At 41.4% G+C, this 25,675-nt stretch overlaps 2 protein-coding genes across 3 annotated transcripts in view; both read right to left on the bottom strand.

Moving 5' to 3' along the window:
• The window catches only part of KLF8 (Kruppel like factor 8), a 314,262-nt gene extending 310,161 nt beyond the window's left edge, over positions 1 to 4,101 (bottom strand). The window contains exon 1 of the mRNA XM_043897120.1: positions 3,551 to 4,101. The gene's annotated coding sequence lies outside the window, so the exon portion shown is untranslated. The remainder of the gene's footprint in view (positions 1 to 3,550) is intronic.
• Positions 4,102 to 24,966: 20,865 nt separating this feature from the next.
• Positions 24,967 to 25,675, bottom strand: part of RRAGB (Ras related GTP binding B) — a 35,383-nt gene continuing 34,674 nt past the window's right edge. For both annotated transcript variants that reach the window (XM_043896869.1, XM_043896870.1), the window contains one exon: positions 24,967 to 25,497. In XM_043896869.1, coding sequence (XP_043752804.1) covers positions 25,400 to 25,497 — 98 coding nt within the window. In that variant the 3' untranslated portion in view covers positions 24,967 to 25,399. The remainder of the gene's footprint in view (positions 25,498 to 25,675) is intronic.

The following is a 25,675-nucleotide window of genomic DNA, read 5'->3' as shown; positions in this document are numbered from 1 at the left end:
ATCCTCTTTAACTTATGAGCTCTGTGTCCTTTGGTAAGGCACTTTACAGTCCTGTGCCACAGTTTCCTATTCTGTAAGATATAAATGATAATATTGCTTACCTCACAAGGTTATTGTGAGGAGTAAATGAAATGATACATGAAACACACTTCCCTACTGGGAAGAACTTGAGGAGAAGAATAGTATATAACCTACATGAAATTATGTGTGCCAGCAAGACCAAAATTTAAAAAAAAAATTTTTTCAAGTGAATAATTTTCACAATTTCATGCTAGAGTAAAACAGTGCTATACAATCTTGTGAATGTTTTCTTAACAAGGTTAAGCATTCTTCTAGTGCTAATAAATTTATTGTGATTTTTTAAAATTAAATTATGCTGAAATTTTTTTTGTATTTCAGTAGTTTCAAATATGTTTGAAATCTTTCTCAGATAATTGTTATGAAACAATGGCTAGTATAAAATTAAATTAGTTACATGAATTCAGCAATAAGCTTACTAATTTTTTCAAATCATAAAATCATAATCTATCTTGATTGTGTTAAGATGAACAAATGAAGATTTATCCTCCTTACAAGAGTAGAATTTTAAATATAATAATAAATATAATAATTGTTGATTATTTATCTTCTTTAAAAATGACTCCCTATCTCACTCGGAATAAAATCCAAAGTATTTACAAGGTCCTATATGATCTGGCACTTCTCTGTCTCTCTGAAATCATGTGCTACCACTCTCCTCTTCACTCCAGTGATACTGGCTTTGCTATTCCTTGAACATGTCAAGCCTTTGCAATTCTATTTTCTCTGTCAAGAATACTCTTCCCTTGGGTATTCTCATGGCTAGTTCTCTCAATTTATTCATATATATTCTTAAAAATCATCATATCAGAGAAGCCCTCCTTGACTGTTTATTAAATAGATCTCCCCAATCCTTCTGCTATCTTATTCACACCCCCCCCAAAAAAAAACCCATCCACTAACACACCCTCATTAGAATACAATCTTCAAAAAGGCAGGGGACTTATCTTGCAGACTCTCCAGAGTCTTGTTCAGTGATGGCACAGAGTAGGTTCTCAGTAAGTATTTGTTGAATTAATTAATGAATGAATCTCATAACACAATGTACTTTCCTATTGATACCTTTGTCTTTCATAGGTCCTTATCCTTGAACGCTGAGAAAAAGCCAGGAAGGAACTCAGACCAAAGTAAATATAGGCATAGGCTATACTAGTCTAAGCAAGAACAGCCTAGGCTACCAGATTTCAGAAGAGGAGTTGGGGGATCAAAACTACTGCTTGTGAAGTAGAGATAGAGAGGACAAAGTGTTCTTTCTGCAATTATTTCTTACGAAGCCCTTTTGCCTCTGTGTAGACAGAAACTGTCTGCAAGCCCAGAAAGCAGAATGAGTGACAACAAACTAATTTCTCTGGGAAAGTCACTTGAAACCTTTGGAGAAAGATTTCTATTGCTTGCCTGTAATAACTGTTAGTGGGTTCACAAAATTTTCACTGTCCTAGGAAGAGATTAACCATATTTCATCAACCATATTTTTTATGACAGCTATATCCTGCATCTAGAAACTCTCCCAAAGAAAAACCAACATGAACACAAAGGGACAATTAAATATTAAAATGGAAGCACAGCAATACCTAACATATTCTATGCTTATCAAATTTAGGAGGTTGGCTGTGGAGTCAGTACACAGTTCCTTCCCACTCTCCATGCCAGGGGTGTAGGTAGCAGATTTTAGTGTGTGTGACAAGTACAAGTGGCTCTTGGCTCTAGAACAGGACTGCACTCCCACTGGTGAAAGTAGCCAGGAGGGTTCCAGTTGAATTCGTGTTTCCTTTGTTTTTAGGACCCCACAGACCAGTGACTTTAGACAGGAAGAACACTGAGGGTTTCTTCTTTATCTGAATCCAGTGGATTCAATGTTATAGCCATTCAGAATAAGGTCATTTTGGGGTTTGGAAAACCAATTGAGAAAAGAAGGGATGGAGGAAGGTGCTTTAATAAATGGTGCTGAGAAACCTAAAACCAATACAGGCCCTTAATGGGAGCTGACACAGGATGCAATGAAATCTAGCACATTAAAAAAATAGAGGGTCTCTGCCTTGCATTTAATACCAGAGATAGCTGAACTGGGAAACTGCAGAGTGCTAGAAGCTATGGCATTCCATTGACCAAATAGAAATGCATAGATACGCACAAACAATTCATACTTTAAAAAAAAAAAAAGACAGCCAGAGTGAAATATTAGACCTAAAACTTCAAGCAACATATTTTCTTATATTTGACATGCAGGATATCATTAGGCTCCATTCAGACCTGCCATCCTCCTTAAGCAGAAACATAAGAAAAATAAACTTAGAAAAGATGCCACTGATCCATATGAGGCCTTCTAACAAGTTTCCACCACACTAGTTCTTTTATTTAACAGCAGAAGGGAGCTGGTAAAGCCCTCCTGCCCAAGACAATCTTCCAGGCTGGACATGGACATGGGAATAACAGATCAGCCAAGGTAGCCTTAGCTTCCCTATTGAAACATCCTGCCCTTCTCTCTTTGCATGCCATTTTGACTTGAGTTCCTATCTCTTTCAGCTGAATCTCCCAGTCACTTGGGCTTGGGCATATGGATGCTTGATACTAAAGACAAGACAATAAAGATGAATAATGGGAACCTTCAAGTGAGACATGCTTGATAAATGCTGAAATCAAATTCAACATTTGACTCTAGGAAGAAACCTTGGCCACCAAGCTGTTAAGAAAGGAGTCAGTGACATCACTCTACATGGTCTTTACATATTACAGACATTCAGCAGTGGGATCAGCTACAGACAATGAACTTAGCTTTAGATGAATATTTGTAGAATAAATTATATTTTGAAATCTTGATAAATTTTCCTCTTGAGCTAAAACTGCAAGGCCAGTTACTCTGCAGTTAACTAATGTACAACTTGGCAGCATAGCCCAGGATGCGCCTCCTGAGAATCAACTGGATATTAGAACAAGTTTGGAGGCTGGTATAAGGAGGAAAAACTGGCCTCTCTGTACAAATTCCCCCAACACACCTTGTGTCATAGTAAGATGAGTCAGTGCCATCCTTTCCGAAATAGAATTTTCAGCACCTATTTCCCACAGCTGAACTGGTGCACTGCCGCTTTAAGAAGCTGGGCAAGATGGAGCCCTCCCAACTCACAGCTAGAAGCTTTAAGCAGCCAGATAACGCGCTGGATTGTGACAAAAAGAAAAAAATGCCTAGAGGGGTAAGTCGAGGCTCTAAGGGCAGGAGAGGAAATCAAGGCTCTAATCAAACAACCAGCAAACTCTGAGCTTCCTATCCCGTGGATGGCAGCTCCGCTAGGCTTTAAAGCACCACCCCTCCTCCGTTCCCCTCCCCTTCTTACCCCACCCTACCCGGTCCAACCCTCTGTGTCCTCCTTGAAAGAGTCTCCTTCGGTAAGGTGGCTCTTTGCCGCCCAGAGAATACCCCAGTGAGGGCAGCAAAAGGAAGGGGAGAGGGTGGGTAAGCAAAATGAAAGGGACTTACTTTCGGACTCTGCGCCTCCAAAGGCATCCTCTGCTCCCAGCCCCGGGCCAGGCCGATGGGGCGGGGCCGGGGTTGAGGTGGTGGACCCGGGGTCTTCACTCACTGGTACTACAAATCTAATTCAGTGGAGTTAGGAACGGGCACCGACTAGGGCCGTTGTACAGTAGGTTTTAATTATCTCAAAAGGAGATAAAAGAGTCTGAGAGAGTTGATCAGGGTAGGAATGGAGGTGAGCTCTAAAACCCTCCTATCCTCCCTTTCTAGCTAGCTTCCCCCGTCTGGCATTAGCGATTTCAGGGGCTACGGTTTTCTTTTTTCTTGCTTTTGGTTTCTCCCAGCTGCCTGTCCCAGACCCCACCCAGCGGCTCCACCCCATCCACTGCTACACATTCTGTCAATCACCAGCCCCTTTAAAGCTGCACCGCACAACTTGGGTTTTCGTCTCTCTTTGGCGGGCAGACAGAATCACGGGGTTCCTAGCATTTCCAACAATACCTCCGACCTCTCTGGTGAGTTTAGGAAGCTCACGTTATTGCTAGTGGCGGCCTTCTCTCCCCCTCTGCCCTGAAGCTTGCACACTTGGCTCCACCCAAGCTCCTTCCGGCGGGCCAGACCACCAAACCCCACCCCATCTCTTTTCTTTACTTTGTTTCTAGTTTAAAAAAAAAAAAAAATTGGTTCCCTAGGCTTCCAGATCGCCAAGAAGGTTCCTGCAGCGCCCTCGTTGGCGCTGCCCAATCTCATAGTTTCTGTGCTGAAGTGGCTACAGCAGATTTCCTTTGCCTGGGGACTCTCCGTTTTACTGGCCCAATGTGCTCAGTCTTCTCTATCTCATCTGTGTAAATCTCCAGGTTTATGAATACAATCAGGAGGGTGGAGGCAGGGATTCCCCAAAATGTGCTTCATTGCTCTTAGCCAAAACGAGAATCCCACACCAGCGCCCCACTCCATAATTAGGCTGCTCAAAGTTTGAGCAGGACCCTGAGGTCCCATCTACAGGTATTAGTGGAACTCTAGAATGACCCATCAGAAATCATGTTTAATGTCTTTCTCCATTCCAGTTAATGGGAACATATGGTTGTTCAGGCCAAAAAGCAGAGACTACTTTGCCAACAAAGGTGCATCTAGTCAAAGTTATGGTTTTTCCAGTGGTCATGTATGGATGTGAGAGTTGGACTATAAAGAAAGCTGAGCACCGAAGAACTGATGTTTTTGAACTGTGGTGTTGGAGAAGACTCTTGAGAGTTCCTTGGTCAGCAAGGAGATACAACCAGTCCATCCTAAAGGAAATCAGTCCTGAATATTCATTGGAAGGACTGATGCTGAAGCTGAAACTCCAATACTTTGGTCACCTGATGCAAAGAACTGACTCATTGGAAAAGACCCTGATGCTGGGAAAGATTGAAGGTGGGAGGAGAAGGGGATGGCAGAGGATGAGAAAGTTGGATGGCATCACTGACTCAATGGACATGAGTTTGAGTAAACTCTGGGAGTTGGTGTTGGACAGGGAGACCTGATGTGCTACAGTTTCATGGGGTCGCAAAGAGTCCGACACAACTGAGCAACTGAACTGAACTGAACTGAATCCTTAAATCTTTTTCTTTTGTGCTTCACATCCAGTTCTTCAAGAAATCCTGTTGGTCATTCTTTAAAATTGGTCCAAAATCTCTCCGCCATTTCCTGGCCCCATGCATGCATGCTAAGTCACTTCAGTTGTGTCCCACTCTTTGTGACCCCATGGACTGTAGCCCTCCAGGCTCGTCTGTCCATGGGATTCTCCAGACAAGAATACTGGAGGGGTTGCCATGCCCTTCTCCAGGGAATTTTCCCCACCTAGGGATCCAGCCCACCTCTTGTATCTCCTGAATTGACAGTCAGATTATTTACCACTAGCACCACCTGGGAAGCCCTTCCTGGTCACAGACACTACCATCAATAGATCCAGCCCCTGCCTACCTCTTTGATGTGATTTATAAAAACATTGTATATTGTCCTCTAGCAACACTGGGGTTGGATGGCATCACTGACTCAATGGACATGAGTTTGAGCAAGCTCCAGGAGGTGGTGGAGGATAGGGAAGCCTGGAGTGCTGCAGTCCATGGGGTCGCAAAGAGTCGGGCACAACTGGGTGGCTGAACAGAACAGCAACAGCAACACTGATCTCCTTTTTACACCCATATGCTAGGATCCATCTGACCTTAGGAACTTTGTACTTGCTTTTCTTTCTACCTGGTTCTACCCATGGTGGGCCTCTATATCCTTCAGAACTCAGGAAAGAGAGATTAAAGTAAGTCGGATAGCCCCGGCATTCTCTGTGACCTTATCCCTTCCCTTTTTATTTTTATCACAACACTGATCACAGTCCAAAACAATATTATATGTGTGTTTGCTTCTGTGGTAAAATGTATTTCCCACTAGAGTATAAGCTCAGTAAGAACAGAGACTTCATCTATTTTGTTCTCTGCTCTGCCCTCAGTATACTAAACAGTGGCTGCCATATAGTGGGGGCTCAATTAATATTTGTTGAAAGAATGATTGAAGGTAGGTTCTTCTTGCATCTATCTGAATGTTATCTTGTTTTTAAACAACAAACAAAAAAGACGGAAAAGAGAAGTGAACCTGGTTACGAAACCCTGGCCCCATGTATTCCCTCTTAGAACATCTGGATACCTTGTCTCTGAGCTGAGTTAGCCATGGTTGGAGCAGTAGTAATGTGCTTTTAGGTTGGCCTTTAGAGTTTGCAGCTGATTGCTGGGGGTTGAGTTCAGTATTCTTAGTTTTGTCATGTCAGTGCTAGAGAGCATAGTTCTTGAGGGTCGCCTGATTTATTTGAATTAATAGAATCTTTGTCTCTAGATGTGTTCCTTTTTTGGAGTCAAATTATCTATATGCTCTGTCATACCCCCTAAGTATGTAGTAAAACTCACTGGATTCCCACTACTTCCCAATGAAGTTGTTGTTCAGTTGCTCAGTCGTGTCCGTCTTTGTGACCCCATGGACCACAGCATGCCAGGCTTCCCTGTCCTTTAACATCTCCCAGAGTTTGCTCAAACTCACGTCCATCGAGTCGGTGATACCATCCAACAATCTCATCCTCTGTTGTCCCCTTCTCCTCCTGCCTTCAATCATTCCCAGTGTCAGGGTATCTTCCAATGAGTTCACTCTTCACATCAGGTGGCCAAAGTATTAAAGCTTCAGTTTCAGCATCAGTACTTCCAATGAATATTTAGGGTTGAGTTCCTTTAGGATCTACTGGTATGATCTCCTTGCTTTCCCAGGAACTCTCAAGAGTCTTCTCCAGCACCACAGTTCAAAGGCATCAACTCCTCAGTGCTCAGTCTTTTGTTTTGTCTAGCTCTCACATCCATACATGACTACTGGAAAAACTATAATTTGATGATACAGACCTTTGTAGGCAAAGTAATGTCTCTGCTTTTTAATATGCAGTCTAAGTTTGTGATTGCTTTTCTTCCAAGGAAAAAGTGTCTTATAATTTCATGGCTGCAGTCACCAACAATGATGATTTGGAAGTCCAAGAAATGAAGTCTCTCATCATTTCCATTTTTCCCCATCTATTTGCCATGAAGTGATGAGAGCAGATGCCATGACCTTTGTTTTTTGAATGTTGAGTTTTAAGCCAGCTTTTCCACTCTCCTCTTTCACCTTAATCAGGAGTCTGTTTAATTCCTCTTCTCTTTCTACAATAAGGGGGGTGTCATCTGTATATCAAGGTTAATGATATTTATCCCAGCAATCTTGATTCCAGCTTGTGCTTCATCCAGCCCAGCATTTCACATGATGTACTCTGCATGTACATTAAATAAGCAGGGTGAAAATATATGTACAGTTTTGACATACTCCTTTCCCAGTTTTGAACCAGTCCATTGTTCCAGGTCTGCTTCTAATTGTTGCTTCTTGACCTGCACATAGATTTCTCAGGAGACAGGTAAGATGGTATGGTAATCCCATCTCTTGAAGGATTTTCCACAGTTTGTTGTGATCCACAAACATAGTCAAAGGCTTCAGCATCATTAATGAAGCAGAAGTAGATGTTTATCTGAAATTCTCTTGCTTTTTCTATGATCCAACGGATGTTAGCAATTTTATCTCTCTGCCATTTCTAAATAAACTTTGAACATCTGGAAGTTCTCAGTTCACATACTGTTGAAGGTTAGCTTGAAGGATTTTGAGGATTACTTTGCTAGCTTGTGAAGTGAATGCAATTGTGTGGTAGTTTGAACATTCTTTGGCATTGCCCTTCTTTGGAACTGGAATGAAAACTGAACTTTTCTAGTCCTGTAGCCATTGCTGAGTTTTCCAAATTTGTTGGCATACTGAGTGCAGCACTTTCACAACATCATAATTTAGGATTTGAAATAGCTCAGCTGGAATTCCATCACCTCCACTAGTTTTATTCATAGTGATGCTTCCTAAGGCCCACATGACTTCACATCCAGGATGTCTGGCTCTAGGTGAGTGATCACACCATCGTGGTTATCTGGGTCATTAAGATCTTTTTTGTATAGTTCTTCTGTATATTCTTGCTATCTCTTCTTAATATCTTCTGATTCTGTTAGGTCTATACCATTTCTGTCCTTTATTGTGCCTATCTTTGCATGAAATGTTCCCTTGATATCTCTCATTTTCTTTAACAGATTTCTAGTCTTTCCCATTCTTTTGTTTTCCTCTATTTATTTGCTTTGTTCACTTAGGAAGGCTTTCATATCTCTCCTTGCTGTTCTTTAGAATGCTGCATTCAGATAGGTATATCTTTCCTTTTCTCCTCCGCTTTTTGCTTCTCTTCTTTTCTCAGCTATTTATAAGGTCTCCTGAGACAACTATTTTGCCATTTTGCATTACTTTCTCTTGGGCATGGTTGTGATCACTGCCTCCTGTACAATGTTGCAAACCTTCTTCCATAGTTCTTCAGGCATTCTGTCTATCAGATCTAATCCCTTGAATCTGTTTGTCACTTCCACTGTATAATCATAAGGGATTTGATTTAGGTCATACCTGAATGGGAGTCATCACGCAAAATGCCAGACTGGATGAAGCACAAGCTGAAATCAAGATTGCTGGGAGAAATATCAATAACCTCAGATATGCATATGATGCCACCCTTTTGGCAAAAATTGAAGAGAAACTAAAGAGCCTCTTGATGAAAGTGAAAGAGGAGAGTGAAAAAACTGGCTTATCACTCAACATTCAGAAAACAAAGATCATGACATCTGGTCCCATCACTTCATGGCAAATAGATGGAAAACAATGAAAACAGTGGTAGACTATATTTTCTTGGGCTCCAAAATCACTGCAGATTGTGGCTGCAGCCATGAAATTAAGACACTTGCTCCTTGGAAAAAAGGCTATGACAAACAGAGACATCATTTTAAAAAGCAGAGATATTACTTTGCCAACAAAATTCCATGTAGTCAAAGCTATGGTTATTCCAGTAGTCATGTATGGATGTGAGATTTGGACCATAAAGAAAGCTTAGCGATGAAGAATTGATGCTTTTGAACTGTTGTATTGGAGGAGACTCCTGAGAGTCCCTTGGATGGCAAGAAGATCAAACCAGTCAATCCTGAAGGAAATCAATCCTGCATATTGATTGGAAGGACTGATCCTGAAGCTGCAACTCCAATACTTTGGCCACCTGATGCAAAGAGCCAACTCATTAGAAAGAGCCCTCATGCTAGGAAAGATTGAAGTCAGGAGGAGAAGGGAATGAGAGGATGAGATGGTTGGTGGCATCACTGAATCAATGGACATGAGTTTGAGCAAGCTCTGGGAGATTGTGAAGGACAGGGAAGCCTGGCGTGCTGTGATTCGTGGGGTCTCAAAGAGTCAGATACGACTGAGTAACTGAGCTGAACTGAAGCAATCACTGCAAAGAAATAGAGGAAAATAATAGAATGGGAAAGACTAGCAGTATCTAAAAGAAAATGAGAGATGCCAAGGGAACATTTCATGCAAAGACAGGCACAACAAAGGACAGAAACAGAATGGATCTAATAGAAGCAGAAGATATTAAGAAGAGGTGGCAAGAATACACAGAAGAGCTGTACGCAAAAGATCTTAATGACCCAGATAACCATGATGGTGTGATCACTCACCTACAGCCAGACATCCTGGGGTGCAAAATCAACTGGGCTTTAGGAAACATCACTACAAACAAAGCTAGTGGAGGTGATGGAATTCCAGCTGAGCTATTTCTAATCCTAAAAGATGATGCTGTTAAAGTGTTCTACTCAATATGCCAGCAAACTTGGAAAACTCAGCAGTGGCCACAAGACTGGAAAAGGTCAGTTTTCATTCCAATCCCAAAGAAAGGCAATATCAAAGAATGTTCTATCTTCCCCATGATAGCACTCATCTCCCACACTAGCAAAGTAATGCTCAAAATTCTCCAAGCTAGAATTCAACAGTACATGAACCGAGAACTTCCAGATGCTCAAGCTGGATTTAGAAAAGGCAGAGGAACCAGAGGTCAAATTACCAACATCTGTTGAATCATAGAAAAAGCAATAGAATTTCAGAAAAGCATCTACTTCAGCTTCATTGACTACGCTAACACCTTTGATTGTGTGGATCACAACCAACTATGGAAAATTCTTAAAGAGATGGGAATACCAGACCACCTTACCTGCCTCTTGAGAAACCTGTATGCAGGTCAAGAAGCAACAGTTAGAACTAGACATGGAAAAATGGACTGGTTCCAAATTGAGAAAGGAGTAAGTCAAGGCTGTATATTGTCACTTCGTTTATTTAACTTATATGTAGAGTACGTCATGTGAAATGCTAGGCTGGATAAAGCACTAGGTGGAATTAAGATTGCTGGGAGAAATATCAATAACCTCAGATATGCAGATGACACCACCCTTAGGGCAGAAAGCGAAGAGGAACTAAAAGGCCTCTTAAATAAAGTGAAAAAGGAAAGTGAAAAGCTGGCTTAAAACTCAACATTCAAAAAATGAAGGTCATGGCATCCGGTCCCATCACTTCATGGGAAATAGATGAGGCAACTGTGAGGCGAACAGAAGTAACGCAACTTAGATTAGGAGTAGGCCTTCCTACTTGGTAAGATTAGCAGGTAGCTTTCGCTTAACAATGACCACTGTTTGCCAATTAGGACCAATTAGCATTCACTTAACACTGACCGATGTTTGCCAATTAGGAAATTAGGAACGGGCGGAAACCCCCAGGAAAGTCCCGCGCGCGCGAAAGTATTGACCAATGAAATTGTTTAACCAATCCGCTTCTCACCCTATAAAATTGTGTAACAGCTTGGGCTCGGGGGCTCTCTGACCCGCACCACTGCGTTGGTTGCAGGCGGAGAGTCCTGGCTCGAGTCAGTAATAAACTTCCCTTCCTGCGAGTTGCATTGTCTTGGAAGCCTTCTCTCTTCCCGCTCGGGGATTCGGACATCGGGCATAATAGAAACAATGAAAACGGTGACAGAGTTTATTTTCTTCCTCTTCAAAATCACTGCAGATATTGACTGCAGGCACTGAATTAAAATACATTTGCTCCTTGGAAGAAACCTATGACAAACCTAGACAACATATTAAAAAGCAGAAGCATTGCTTTGCCAACAAAGGTACATATACTCAGAGTTATGGTTTTTCCAGTCGTCATGCATGGATATGAGAGTTGAACCATAAAGAAAGCTGAGCACCAAAGAATTGATGCTTTTGAACTGTGGTGTTGAAAACGACTCTTGACAGTCCGTTGGACTGCAAGGAGATCAAGTCAGTCAATCCTAATGGAAACCAATCCTGGATATTCATTGGATTGACTCATGCTGAAGCTGAAGCTCCAATACTTTGGTCACCTGATGCGAAGAACTGACTCATTAGAAAACGCCCTGATGCTCAGAAATACTTAAGGCAGGAGGAGAAGGGGACGACAGAGGATGAGATGGTTGGATGGCATCACCGACTCAATGGACATGAGTTTAAGCAAGCTCCGGGAGTTGGTGGACAGCAAAGCCTGGCATGTTGCAGTCCATGAGGTCGCAAAGAGTCAGTCACGACTGAGTGACTGAACTGAACTGATGCTCTCAAGGAGTTTCCATTATTGTGGAAGATCCTTTTTGCAAGCAGACTGTCTTTTTGTCTTCCTAACCACGAGGCCTGAAACAGCTAAATACACAGGATTAATCAATCAGTGCTTACTAACATATGAAGAGAAATTGGAATTGACACCCTATGGAGCTAATTTATATTCAGTCTCTTCCAGAGATAGTGTGTCTGTCCAGTTCTAGCTACCTTATTCTGAATTTCCTGAGTTATACAAGGTGCAGACATATCTTTCTCTAACATCTTCTCTGCTACTCGAGCAGTACAGTAGGAGAGGTTTGTGGCACACACCAGATGCCTAGATTCAAGTCCCAAATCTGTCACTCACATAGCATGTGACTTGTGGACAAGTAACCTAATCTCTCTGTGTCTCATTTTTATCATATATAACAGTAACTAATTAATGGAATTTTAAGGACAAAATGAATAAATATATATTAAAAATATATTTGGACTTCCCAGGTGGTGCTAGTGGTAAATAACCAACCTGCCAGTACAGGAGACATAAGAGACATTAGTTCAATTCATGGGTCAGCAAGATCCCCTGGAAAAGGGCATCACAACCCACTCCAGTGTTCTTGCCTGGAGAATCCCATGGACAGAGAAGCCTGGCAGGCTACAGTCCATAGGATCACAGTGAGTCAGACACCACTGAAGTGACTTTGCCTGCAATAATGTAACTAATATAACTATTTATAATAGTGCATGATACATGGTAAGCAATCAGTAAATGTTGGAAATCATAATTGTTCTTCTGGAGCCAGAATGAAGGGAGTTACAAAAAATTAGGTTTCCAACTGAGCTACTCCAAAGAATTCAGTGTCTTACTTTTTATGAGGTGAGAATTTAGCAACTTTCTCCTACACTGAGTTCAGTCTTTCCAGTTTCAAGTACTGCTCAAGAGGAGTATATATGTGATGTTGAAAATAGATCATAAATGAGACAATCTTTCACTCAGAAGCTGTTGACCATATTTTGAGGAATTTCTTTTGGGATGAGACCAACCTAAAGAAGAAATTCTTCAGCAGTTATGGAAAAATACTTCCCTTGATATTGCTTCCATCCTTTTTTCATCCCTGCATAACCTTGCTTCTTGAAGGAACAGCTGTCACTCCTTTGCTTCATCACTGTCCACATACTCATCAAGCCCGAGTATGGTTTCTGCCTCCTCCACTACAATGTAACCATTTGTGACAACACAGACTGACCTTGAGGACATTATGCTATGTGAGATGTTAGAGAAAGACCAATACTGTATCATCTCACCTATATGTGAAATCTAAAAATGTCAAACTCATAGAAGAAGAATAGAATGGTGGTTGCCAGGGGCTGAGAAAGTGTGAAAGTGTTAGTCACTCATTTGTGTCTGACTTTTTGCAACCCCATGGACTGTAGTCTGCCAGGCTTCTCTGTCCATGGAATTCTCCAGGCAAGAATACTGGAGTGGGTTGCCATTTCCTTCTCCAGGGGATCTGCCCAACCCAGGGACTGAACCTGAGTTTCCAGCATTGCAGGCAAATTCTTTACCATTTGAGCCACCATAGGACACATAAGGGCTGAAGGGTGGGGGAAATGGGGAGATGCTGGTCAAATGGAACAAATTTCCAGTTATAAGATGAATAAATTCTGAGGATCTAATTACTGTATGGTGACTATAATTGAGAATAGTGTATTGTATACTTAAAATTTGCTAAGAAAGTAGATCTTAAGTGTTCTTTACCAGAAAAATAAAAGGTAACTATGTGGGGTGATGGATGTCTTAATTGTAATAATCTTTTCACAATATATTTGTATATGAAATCACAATGTTGTACACCTTAAAAAAACAAACATGACATTGTACAACCTAAATGTATACAAATTTTATTTGTCAATCATACCTCAGTAAAGCTGGAAAAATGCTAATTGTTTTCCACTAAATCTCATGCAGTGAGAACATTTATATACAATGAGGCCAGAAACCTTGTTAGTGAAGACTGCAGAAAGACCCTAACTGCTTTCCTGCTATACAAGGAAATCAGGAATTTAAGTGGGAATCATAAGGTGGCCTTTATTGTGAGAGACCCAAAAATGTTACAAAGTTTTCCCCTCCTATTCTTAAAGGGCCCCAGAGGTGGTGCATTTGTAAAGAATCTGCCTACTAACGCAGGAGATGGCAGAGACATGCATTTGATTCCTGGGTCGGGAAGATCCCCTGGAAGAGGAAATGGAAACAACTCCAGTATTCTTGCCTGGAAAATCCCATGGACAGAGGAGGCTGGCAGGCTACACAGTTCAGGGGGTCACAGAGACTCGGACACAACTGATCAACTGAGCACACAGAGACATAGAGGTTATAAATAACTGCTCACAGCAGTCCAATTCTTGGGGAAAAAATAACAAATACTGAGAAACTGCTTAGGTTTGACCTAAATCCTTCAAGCTGGAGATTTTTACCCCTCTTATTCGACTCTGCTTTTTACTGCCAACTGTGGTAAAGCTTTTTATTTCATGTAGCAAAGTCCCACTGAAAACAAGAGTAATACAGATTCACAAGCATCTGGTTTACTATTTCTATAGCAGCCATTCCCTGGTGACTTAGAGGGTAAGGCATCCACCTGCAATGTGGGAGACCCGGGTTCAATCCCTGAGTCGGGAAGCTCCCCTGGAGAAGGAAATGGCAACCCACTCCAGTACTCTTGCCTGGAAAATCCCATGGATGGAGGAGCTTGGGAGGCTACAGTCCATGGGGTCACAAAGAGTCGGACACGACTGAGCGACTTCATTTTCAAACAAACACAGTGGTAATCTCTCAGCTAGGTACCATAACTTGGGTGCACCTCAAACTCTCCAACCTAAGAAGACCCTTAAATTCAGGGAGGCAACATAATTTCAAGGTTAAATGCACAAGCTCTCAAGTTATAATACCTGAATTCAAATCCCAGCTTCACCACTACTCTTTAAATGTGGCCAAATTTCTTATCCTCTCTGAGCCCAATTTCCCCATCTAAAAAAAAAAGTGAGATAGTGATAGTACTTACCTCATGGAATTCTTGTGAAGACTAATGAGATATCCATATAGAGGATTTACAACATGACACTTAGTAAATACTGAACTAAAGGTAACACTGTTTCCATTTGGCAACCCATCTACACTTCCATATCCTATTGAGTTAACAAATAAAGCTGATTGAAATTGGAAAAAGTTCAGTCCCTATGCAAACTACCCATATGTTAGCAATGGTTTCAATTTGGAACATATTACTTATGAAATAGAAGCTTCCTAGTCACTGCTTTAATCTAAGACAGTGCTTTACAAAGTTTTGTATTACTTTGAGACTCAGTGCTCTAAACTATATATTTTGGTATAATGCCTTCAATTTGTCCTTGCAAACCTGGTGAACATGTTTTCTCATTCCTGCTTCCATATCTATATTTCTTGTTTTTTTCCTTAAAACAGTGTTTCCCAAAGTGGGTCAGCAGAATCAGTATCAGAAACACCTGGGAACTTATATTAGAAATGTAGATTCATGGGCCCCACCCCAGACCCACTGAATCTGAAACTCTCAGTTGTGGTGTGTGAGGCACCAGTGCTTGTGTGTGTGTGTGTGTGTGTGTGTGTGTGTGTGTGTGTGTGTGTGTGTAGCAGAGTTTTATTAAAGTATGAAAAGGGACAGAGAAAGCTTCTGACATAGACATCAGAAGGGGGACAAAGAGCACCCCCCTTGCTAGTTTTAACAAGGGAGCTATATACTTTTTCAAATGGTTATTACAGTAAATCAAAAGAATGTCTCAAGGCTGTAAAGGTCTTACCATACCCACTTCCACAATATACATTTTAAGATAACAGGGTTAGAACTAACAATAGAAAGATTTTACCAAACCCACTCCCATAATATACATTTTAAGATGATAGGATTAGTCAGAAGGTTCTCAAGAAGAAGAAACATGTCCTCAAGCAGGATACATTGTTGTCATTGGTACAGTTTAAGGGAAAGACATATCCTTGAGCAAGATGAGTTGTTTTGTTGTGCAATCATCAGCTCTGTGCTTAAAGAAAAAAAAAGTTTGTCCTTATCTCCTCCTTGAGAACTCCAGACCCCTATCTCCTCCTTGAGAACCCCAGACTCCTCTCTCCTCCTCGGGGACCCCAGACTTCTTATCAATCTACCTAGGAATTGATTCTCTGACCGCCCCCGCTCCTTTTCTTTAAGGAGAATTATGTTGCCAAGGGAAAGGGGTGTCGTTTTCATTCCATAACTACTTCCTGCTGTTGAAGGGTGTGGTCCCTAAAATGTTGAGGCAACATATTCTCCTAACCTCAGAGAGTCTCTGATCCAAGGGCCCCAAGTAATAGTTGGAGGAGGCTGTGGCACTCATAGGAGCCTGGACAACCATTTGTAACTTAAAGCTTTCAGTGGGTTAAAAACAAACCCCATTTTACAGTTACAGATGTAAGGCAAAACAGTCGTTAAACCAAGTTAAAACATAATCAAAATTAAAGGTGACATTATATCCATAGTTACATCAGTCCATCTTAGGATTGTTAGATGTCATCAGATTAAGAAGAGGCATCACATAAGATTGTTGTTGGTGAAGGTTTTTGCAGAGTTGAAGAAAGTCCTTTCTTTGAAGCAGAGAATCCCACTATAGGAAGTCTTCAATTGATGAGGAGGGGGAACGCTCCACAGACCCAGCAATTAGACTGACTGTGGAGGCTGGGTCAGGGGTCACCTCCCGGAGTTCTCGTAATGTCTGTTGAAAAGCTGAAAGCTGAGTCATATAGTTAATTAATTCTAAGGCTTTAGGATCTATGACAATATCTGTGCACAAAAATGGTCTGTCATACAGACAGTCCCTTCTTAGGGGCAGTTTGAGCCCTCATTAAAGCTATGGGTAAAATTTTAAACCAACTGTCTTGTGTTTCCTGAGTTAGCTTATGCAGATGTCTATTAATAATGCCATTAGCCTTTTCAACTTTTTCTGAAGATTGGGGTCTCCAGGAACAGTGTAAGTGATAGTCTATTCCTAGAGCTTTCAACACCCCTTGAGTTACAGCAGCTTTAAAGAGAGAGCCATTGTCACTCTGAACTTTAGAGTTTAAGATCCCACTTATACCATGAGAAGTCAGTACAGTAAGATTTCACCCATCCATCAACTTTAGTGGATACTGCTTTTGGCATGGAAATAAGTGAGGGTCTTTGAGCTTGATAATAACAGGAATAGCATTTTGTGTTCAACCCACAGTTTTTCCATCAGCCCACACTCTAGGATTTACATTTTGTTCAGTTAAAAAGAGCGGCTTCCATATTCATGAAAACAGAGGTCCAGACCTTGCTCGATATATCCCTCCCCAGAAGAGTTGAGGGAGACTCTGGCATGATTTAAAACTCAAGAAAATAGCACAGAGTCCTAGTTACAGCTTAAAGGACAACTGAAATAATACCGTTTGTCTTATTCAGACTGTCCCATTACAGTAGTGGATTGGGAGGAAAGCGGACCAGGGGCTTTAGTGAGCACAGAGAAAGTTGCCCTGGTGTCCAAAGGATAATCAACTGACTACCCCCCACCCACCCAGTTCCTCAGGTGTAATTAGGATGGGAGCTTGTGTGTGGACCCCTGGACACCTTCAGGCCTGATTGTCCTAAGAGTCCGACCCCTGGGGCCTATACCTTGGAGGGCAGTCTCTCCTCAGGTATGGTCCTTTACAGACCGGACATGAGGCTGGGGGTAGCTTAGATGCCTGAAGGCAATCCCACTTGAGATGCCCTTCCTTTTCACAGTAATAACAAGCTCATCCCTTTTCACCTGGGTTCCTCTGGGCATTTTTCCTCAGGCTGTTTCAGAGCAGATCTAACAGCCATGCTGGAGCTTCAGTCTTTTGCTGGGTTCTTTTATTGCCTCCTATTTTCCTCCTCATATCCTCTACCACATATACCATCTGAGCCAGCTGCAACAGTTTTTCTAAAGACTGATTTGGTTCAAATGCCTGTTTTTGTAACTTACAGCGGATATCTGGAGCTGAGTGAGTGAGAAATCTATCTTTTAAAAAAATTTCTTCCTCTGCACTTTTGGAATCAACATCAGTAAACTTGCAGAGAGCCTCCCGTAGTCCTTCTCTTCCCTATTCTATGTCAGTCAACTTAGCATAGTTTAAAGTCTTAGTGTGTGCTCGCTTGAGTCTTTCAAGAATACATCCAGCAAAGTGGCTCTGTTATGGGAACTGCTTGGCTCCCAGTAGGGAGGACAGCTATTTCATGTTCCCTCTTTCCCCTTGTCTCATATTCAAACCATTCATCTCCAAAAGTAGTAGCTTTCCCCAAAACTCAAGCTATTGAATCAGGAGTCAGCATCTGTCCCAAGACATACATTATATCTTTCCAAGTAAAGTCATAAAGTTAGTCCTGTAAATGCTTCTATGTACTTTTTGGACCCTCTAAATAGTCTCAACCACAGTTGGAACTGTCTGAATCTCTACCAAGACTGAGGCAACCCCTCCTGGAAGGTGCCCTGACTCTCAGCCTGTTCAGTTGGGAGCCCCAGACACAGGGGCAAAGTAAGAGGACAGGAGGCAGCTGAAAGGGTTTCATACCCAAACCTGCACCCTTAGGACATAAGTCTGGCATGTCTCACAGAGAGATAAAGAGGAACACATATGGCACTTCTACCCATTTCTCTTGTTTTCTACAGAACCAATCTAATTGTAACACAGAAACAGTGAAGAGATACCCCACGTCCAAGGTAAGATAAACCCAAGTAAGATGGTAGGTGTTGCAAGAGGGCATCAAAGGGCAGGCACACTGAAAACATAATCACAGAAAACTAGCAAATATGATCACACGGACCACAGTATTGTTTAACTCAGTGAAACTGAGACATGCTGTATGGGGCCACACAAGACAGACGGGTCATGGTGGAGAGGTCTGATAGAATGTGGTCCACTGGAGGAGGGAATGGTAAACCACTTGAGTAATCTTGCCTTGAGAACCCCATGAACAGTATGAAAAGGCAAAATGATAGGATACTGAAAGAGGAACTCCCCAGGTCAGTAGGTGCCCAATATGCTACTGGAGATCAGTGGAGAAATAACTCCAGAAAGAATGAAGGGATGGAGCCAAAGCAAAAACAATACCCAGTTGTGGATGGAACTGGTGATAGAAGCAAGGTTCAATGCTGTAAAGAGCAATATTGCATAGGAACCTGGAATGTTAGATCCGTGAATCAAGGCAAATTGGAAGTGGTCAAAAAGGAGATGGCAAGAGTGAATGTCGACATTCTAGGAATCAGTGAACTAAAATGGACTGGAATGGGTGAATTTAACTCAGATGACCATTATATCTACTACTATGGGCAGGAATCCCTTAGAAGAAATGGAGTATCATGGTCAATAAAAGAGTCCGAAATGCAGTACTTGGATGCAATCTCAAAAACGACAGAATGATCTCTGTTCATTTCCAAGGCAAACCATTCAATATCACAGTAATCCAAGCCTATGCCCCAAACAGTAATGCTGAAGAAGCTGAAGTTGAATGGTTCTATGAAGACCTACAAGACCTTTTAGAACTAACCCCAAAAAGACGTCATTTTCATTATAGGGGACTGGAAGGCAAAAGTAGGAAGTCAAGAAACACCTGGAGTAACAGGCAAAATTGGCCTTGGAGTACAGAATGAAGCAGGAAAAAGGCTAATAGAGTTTTGCCAAGAGAACACGCTGGTCATAGCAAATACCCTCTTGCAACAACACAAGAGAAGACTCCACACATGGACATCACCCGATGGTCAACACCGAAATCAAATTTATTATATTCTTTGCAGCCAAAGATGGAAAAGCTCTATACAGTTAGCAAAAACAAGACCAGGAGCTGACTGTAGCTCAGATCATGAACTCTTTATTGCCAAATTCAGACTTAAATTGAAGAAAGTAGGGAAAACCACAAGACCATTCATGTATGACCTAAATCAAATCCCTTATACAGTGCAAGTGAGAAATAGATTTAAAGGACTAGATCTGATAGACACAGTACCTGATGAACTATGGACGGAGGATTGTGACATTGTACAGGAGACAGGGATCAAGACCCTGCCCATGGAAAAGAAATGCAAAAAGGCAAAATGTTTGTCTGAGGAGGCCTTACAAACAGCTGTGAAAAGCAAAGGAAAATAGGAAAGATATTCCCATATTAATGCAGAGTTCCAAAGAATAGCAAGGGGAGATAAGAAAGCCTTCCTCAGCGATCAATGCAAAGAAATAGAGGAAAACAATAGAATGGGAAAGACTAGAGATCTCTTCAAGAAAATTAGAGATACCAAGGGAAGATTTCATTCAAAGATGGGTTCAATAAAGGACAGAAATGGTATGGACCTAACAGAAGCAGAAGATATTAAGAAGAGGTGGCAAGAATACACAGAAGAACTGTACAAAAAATATCTTCATGACCCAGATAATCACAATGGTGTGATCACTCACCTAGAGCCAGACATCCTGGAATGTGAATTCAGGTGGGCCTTAGAAAGCATCACTACGAACAAAGCTAGTGGAGGTGATGGAATTCCAGTTGAGCTATTTCAAATCCTCAAAGATAATGCTGTGAAAGTGCTGCACTCAATATGCCAGCAAATTTGGAAAACTCAGCAGTGGCCATAGGACTGGAAAAGGTCAGTTTTCATTCTATTCCCAGAGAAAGGCAATCCCAAAGAATGCTCAAACTACCGCACGCTTGCACTCATCTCACACACTAGTAAAGTAATGCTCAAAATTCTCCAAGCCAGCCTTCAGCAATCCGTGAACTGTGAACTTCCAGATGTTCAAGCTGGTTTTAGAAAAGACAGAGGAACCAGAGATCAAATTGCCAACATCTGCTGGATCATCAAAAAAGCAAGAGAATTCCAGAAAAACATCTATTTCTGCTTTATTGACTATGCCAAAGCCTTTGACTGTGTGGATCGCAATAAACTATGGAAAATTATGAAAGAGATGGGCATACCAGACCACCTGACCTGCCTCTTGAGAAACCTGTATGCAGGTCAGGAAGCAACAGTTAGAACTGGACATGGAACAACAGACTGGTTCTAAATAGGAAAAGGAGTACATCAAGGCTGTATATTGTCACCCTGCTTATTTAACTTATATGCAGAGTACATCATGAGAAACGCTGGGCTGAAGAAGCACAAGCTGGAATCAAGATTGCCAGGAGAAATATCAATAACCTCAGATATGCAGATGACACCACCCTTATGACAGAAAGTGAAGAGGAACTAAACAGCCTCTTGATGAAAGTGAAAGAACAGAGTTAAAAAGTTGGCTTAAAGCTCAACATGCAGAAAACTAAGATCATGGCATCTGGTCCCATCACTTCATGGCAAATAGATGGGGAAACAGTGGAAACAGTGGCTGACTTTATTTTATGGGCTCCAAAATCACTGCAGATGGTGACTGCAGCCATGAAATTAAAAGACGCTTACTCCTTGGAAGGAAAGTTATGACCAACCTAGACAGCATATCAGAAAGCAGAGACATTACTTTGTCAACAAAGGTCCATCTGGTCAAGGCTATGGTTTTTCATAGTGGTCATGTATGGATGTGAGAGTTGGACTGTGAAGAAAGCTGAGTGCCAAAGAATTGATGCTTTTGAACTGTGGTGTTGGAGAAGACTCTTGAGATTCCCTTGGACTGCAAGGAGATCCAACCAGTCCATCCTAAAGCAGATCAGTCCTGGGTGTTCACTGGAAGGACTGATGCTGAAGCTGAAGCTCCAATACTTTGGCCCCCTCATGTGAAGAGTTGACTCATTGGAAAAGACCCTGATGCTGGGAGGGATTGGGGGCTGGAGGAGAAGGGGACGACATAGGATGAGATGGCTGTATGGCATCACTGACTTGATAGACATGAGTTTGAGTAAACTCCTGGAGTTGGTGATGGACAGGGAGGCCTGGCATGCTGTGATTCATGGGGTCACAAAGAGTCGTACACGACTGAGCAACTGAACTGAACTGATCATAATTAAGAGACCCTTCAATAGGCCAGCATTCCCCATCTCCCAAAGGATACTGTGGCCATTCAGTATTACAGAAGAAGATCAGGCATTTCTTTTTAAACTCTGGGGATCAAACTTGTCCCAGTTTTTGAAAATACATTTTAAAGGAGTGGTTCTGGAACTGCTAGCTCCCATCTATAAGAGAGAATGCAGCTGCATCCACAGCTGTGGCTTCTCCCCACCGGGGGCATCCCTCTCCACTCCAGATAGGGTTTAGACAGACTTTCCACCAAATCTTTCCTTCCCTGGTAGGACTTAGTCTGTCCCTTACTGACACAGTTACCTTACTCGTCCCTACTGGTTCTACCACTGAGTCAGGGTGGAGATGCACAGGGGTAAGAAAGACCTGATGGCATCCCAGGATGATTTCTAGTTCCTTACCACCAAGACCTTTGTTTGATTTTCCCTTGTCTCTGATGCCACCTGGAGTGTAACAGAGTAGATTTTCAGAATGTTTCCCAAGCTAGGACTATTAGGGGAAGCATCCGTGTTCTATGTGCCTGTGCACATTTCTGAGTACAGTCCTGATCACAGTAGAAGGGGTGAGTTATAAAGGGATGAACAACAATCAAGATGTCTGTTCTGAGTGTCACCACACCAGTATATGTGATAGCAAAAGGGTCGGCCAGCGAGGAAAACTTTTTTTCTTTATCCTTTAAGCTACTAGGGCTCATCCTTCCAGTTCATTCCCACAGATTCCACAAAAGGAATGTCTAAGGAGTTGAGACAAAAGCCACCAGAGAGCCTCTTCTGATCCACTAAGAGTTAGCACTACCAAAGGAAGAAGTACTTCCAATCTGACCAGATCCTACAATTCCTTATCTGTGTCCTCAAAAAGCTCATGGTCACAAGCAATATTTTTATCCACATAGATTAGAGGGACAGCTGTGACAGAGACTCACTTTCAGGTCACTGGCCCCAGAGGCAGGCAGCCAAGAGAGTGACCTCTAGCCTGAGGGGCGTTCCTGGAGCTAGAGCTGCATCTCACTTCCAAATGTGCTCTTGTAACTTCTGGCTCCTAGCAAGGCCAGGTGCTTCCATACATGGGGTCTAAGTAAAAGTACACAGTAACAGCATGGATCATAAGTCCCTTGAAAGTCTATGATCCAACAGATTAGGTTAGTAGTTCTAATTTCCCACACAATTATGAAATGGTCTAAGAGACCAGGGAAAGATGACCAAGAAAGGAAAGGTTGTTCCACACGCCTTGCCCATTTCTGGCTGCTCCCCTCGCAGGGACGTTGGGTGTCTCTTGGCATTGGTAGGTCAGTATAAACCCCCAAAAAGGCTCCCCTTTCTGGGGCTGCCTTCAGTCATTCGGAGGCACCGTGAAACCACAGAGCAGGGCTCATCACTTGCTTCACACAGGGTGTGTCATTCATTCACGCAAGCACACCATAGAGTTAGTGAAGTAAAAGGAGAAATGTATACTGAGAAAGCAGAGAGGCTAGAGCTCTTGGGTGTTCTTACCTTGTCCTGAAGATTCCAAACAAGCCCCCAAGATGATAGGTTACATTGAACGATGTCGGAAGAAGATTTAGCTTTGGAACCAGGAACCAGGTTTGATAACTCAAGAGCTTTTGTATAGCAGAGTTTTATTAAAGTATGAAAAGGGGCAGAGAAAGCTTCTGACATAGACATCAGAAGGGGGACAGAGAGTGTCCCCTGGCACCAGTGTTTTTTATCTGTAATCCTCCAGTGTTTTTTATCTGTAATCCTCCTTACTAACATAGCTAACAAGGCCTATAAAAAGAATCAGCTCACTGTATCACTAAACTCATACGTTTTACATCATTGGTTTTGATTTCTTCTCTCCAACTCTTTCTGTGTACATGTCTTCACTGTCCACTTGTGTTATTTCAGTTTCTAAGTGGCACATCTTTGGGCAAATATCTCCAAACATTTTTTTTCTTGTCTTCAGTGACAAAGAAGACTGGCTGTTCATTACCATTAGGACTAAGTCAAATTAACCTCATTTTTCTAACCTTTCATAATTTTATACATCTTCCAAGTTCAAGTTATAACTAGAATCTGAGAAAAGCTTGAATGAAGAGCAAACAAAGTAATCACGTAACAGTTTTTTCTGGTGCTCAACTAATTGAATATCTATATATCTATATTTAGGGCTTCCTTGGTAGCTCAGCTGGTAAAGAATCCGCCTGTAATGCAGGAGATCCCAGTTCAATTCCTGGGTTGGTAAGATCCCTTGCAGAAGGGATAGGCTATCCACTCCAGTATTCTTGGGCTTCCCTGGTGGCTTAGCTGGTAAAGAATATCTGCAATGTGGGAGACCTATAACTACCTTCCAAAGGAAAAAGAAAAAACACTTTTGGGTGTTTTCCTTCAAATCTCATCCCAGATAAAGGATAAGAAGATGCCAAATCATTAGTCACAGAACAGACTCCCTATTCATTTGCTCTTTTCATTTTCCTAGATGTTAATAGAACAAATAATCTAGGACATCAAACTTAAACTCTTCTTCTATAGAAGGTTAATGCAACTGTTGATAAAATTAATCCCATGAGATTCTTTTAAGAATTTACATTTTTAATCTACATAATGACAGCATGTTCTTTGCTACTCAGTAAAAACTCTATTTATCTCCACTGGGGACAATAAGACAAGGAAAGATGAGGTTCTGGCAGTCTGGAAGAAGTTTCTTCATGACATAAAATTGAGATGAATCTACTGTGCTGTAGATTCCCTAAATGCTTTTGTGTCCTGTTTCAGTTCTATAGAAACTGAAAAAGTTAGGGCTTTGAGTAATTCTAGTTAGTGTTGTCAAGCTCCACTTCTCCCAGTTCACAATGGCTCATCTTTTCCTTGGGAATGAAGTCAAATAAACTCCCACCTTGAATGAGGTTTTAATAACACTTAAGGAGTATAATGAAAGCACATACCATTAGGTATTACTGAATATATAAATTAACCATTCCTGGACCTCATAGAAAGAAGACTTACATCTCATAAATACTATCTATTTTCCCTCAACTTTTTATTCATTCCTTCTCTAGTTGCATCTTGAAACAGACTTTCAACACACTTCAAGCCTGGATTACTATCTGTTTCTCCAACTGCCATCAGTCAGCCCATAGCTTAACTTTCTTTCAAAATTCCTTTACCATTTCCTATCATATTATATCAAAACTTCTGCCTAGCTTTAAGGCTATCATTTGGCTCATCCTTCCCAACCAACTTTATTTTATACTATTTCCCAAACAGCAAGTCTTCTTCCCCTAGGTTAAGTGTGAAATTCATTTTCTTTTTCTTAGGGAAAAGCTGAAGAAACAAGGGAAAGAAAAAAAAGAAAAGAATGTTACTGAAATCTGTAACAGCAAAACTTTATTTATAATTGCATTTAAGGAATATTTTTAGTGCATGCTGAGAAAACAGTAATATTCCAAACATATAGGTTACTATCTGATGAGGAATATAAGATGATGCTGGAAAAGGCTTTGGCATACACAACAACTGAAACCAGGTTATTAGAACACTTACACTATTAGAACATTGTTATCAGAACACTTACATATCACCTACTTTTATGTCACACCAAATTCACAGACAGTTTATCTTCTAACTTCTTACTGGCTATTTAAGTAAATAGCATTCAAGACTATACATTAAGACTGGGGAGTAGGGAAGAAATGCAGAAGTGATAATCATCACAACATTTCAGAGCCTATATATACTAATACAACATTAAGAAACAGTATTCCAATTTTTTTTTTTTTTCTGAAACAGCATTTGGCAAAGTTTTAGCGCATGAGAAGACACTGCTTTGGTCCATCCACTCTTTCCAGCTTTTCAAAGTGTTTCCTGGCATTGCGAATATTGATCAGAGTAGCTGCAGAAGCTGAGGATGGGGTAGGGAAGATAGCCAACATAGTTAGTACAAATAGCCAAAGGAATATATTACTAGTAAAAACAAATAAATGAAAGAGAGCCAAATCCCTCAATGTATGTCACAGAGAACCTATGTCCCAAGTTAACCAGAGTTTAATTTTTTTCAGTAAAAGATTTGTTTATATTCT

Source organism: Cervus elaphus, chromosome X (assembly GCF_910594005.1).
Source record: "Cervus elaphus chromosome X, mCerEla1.1, whole genome shotgun sequence".
Taxonomy (NCBI): domain Eukaryota; kingdom Metazoa; phylum Chordata; class Mammalia; order Artiodactyla; family Cervidae; genus Cervus; species Cervus elaphus.
Note: the sequence above shows the minus strand (reverse complement) of the source record. Positions and strands in the feature narration are given on the sequence as shown.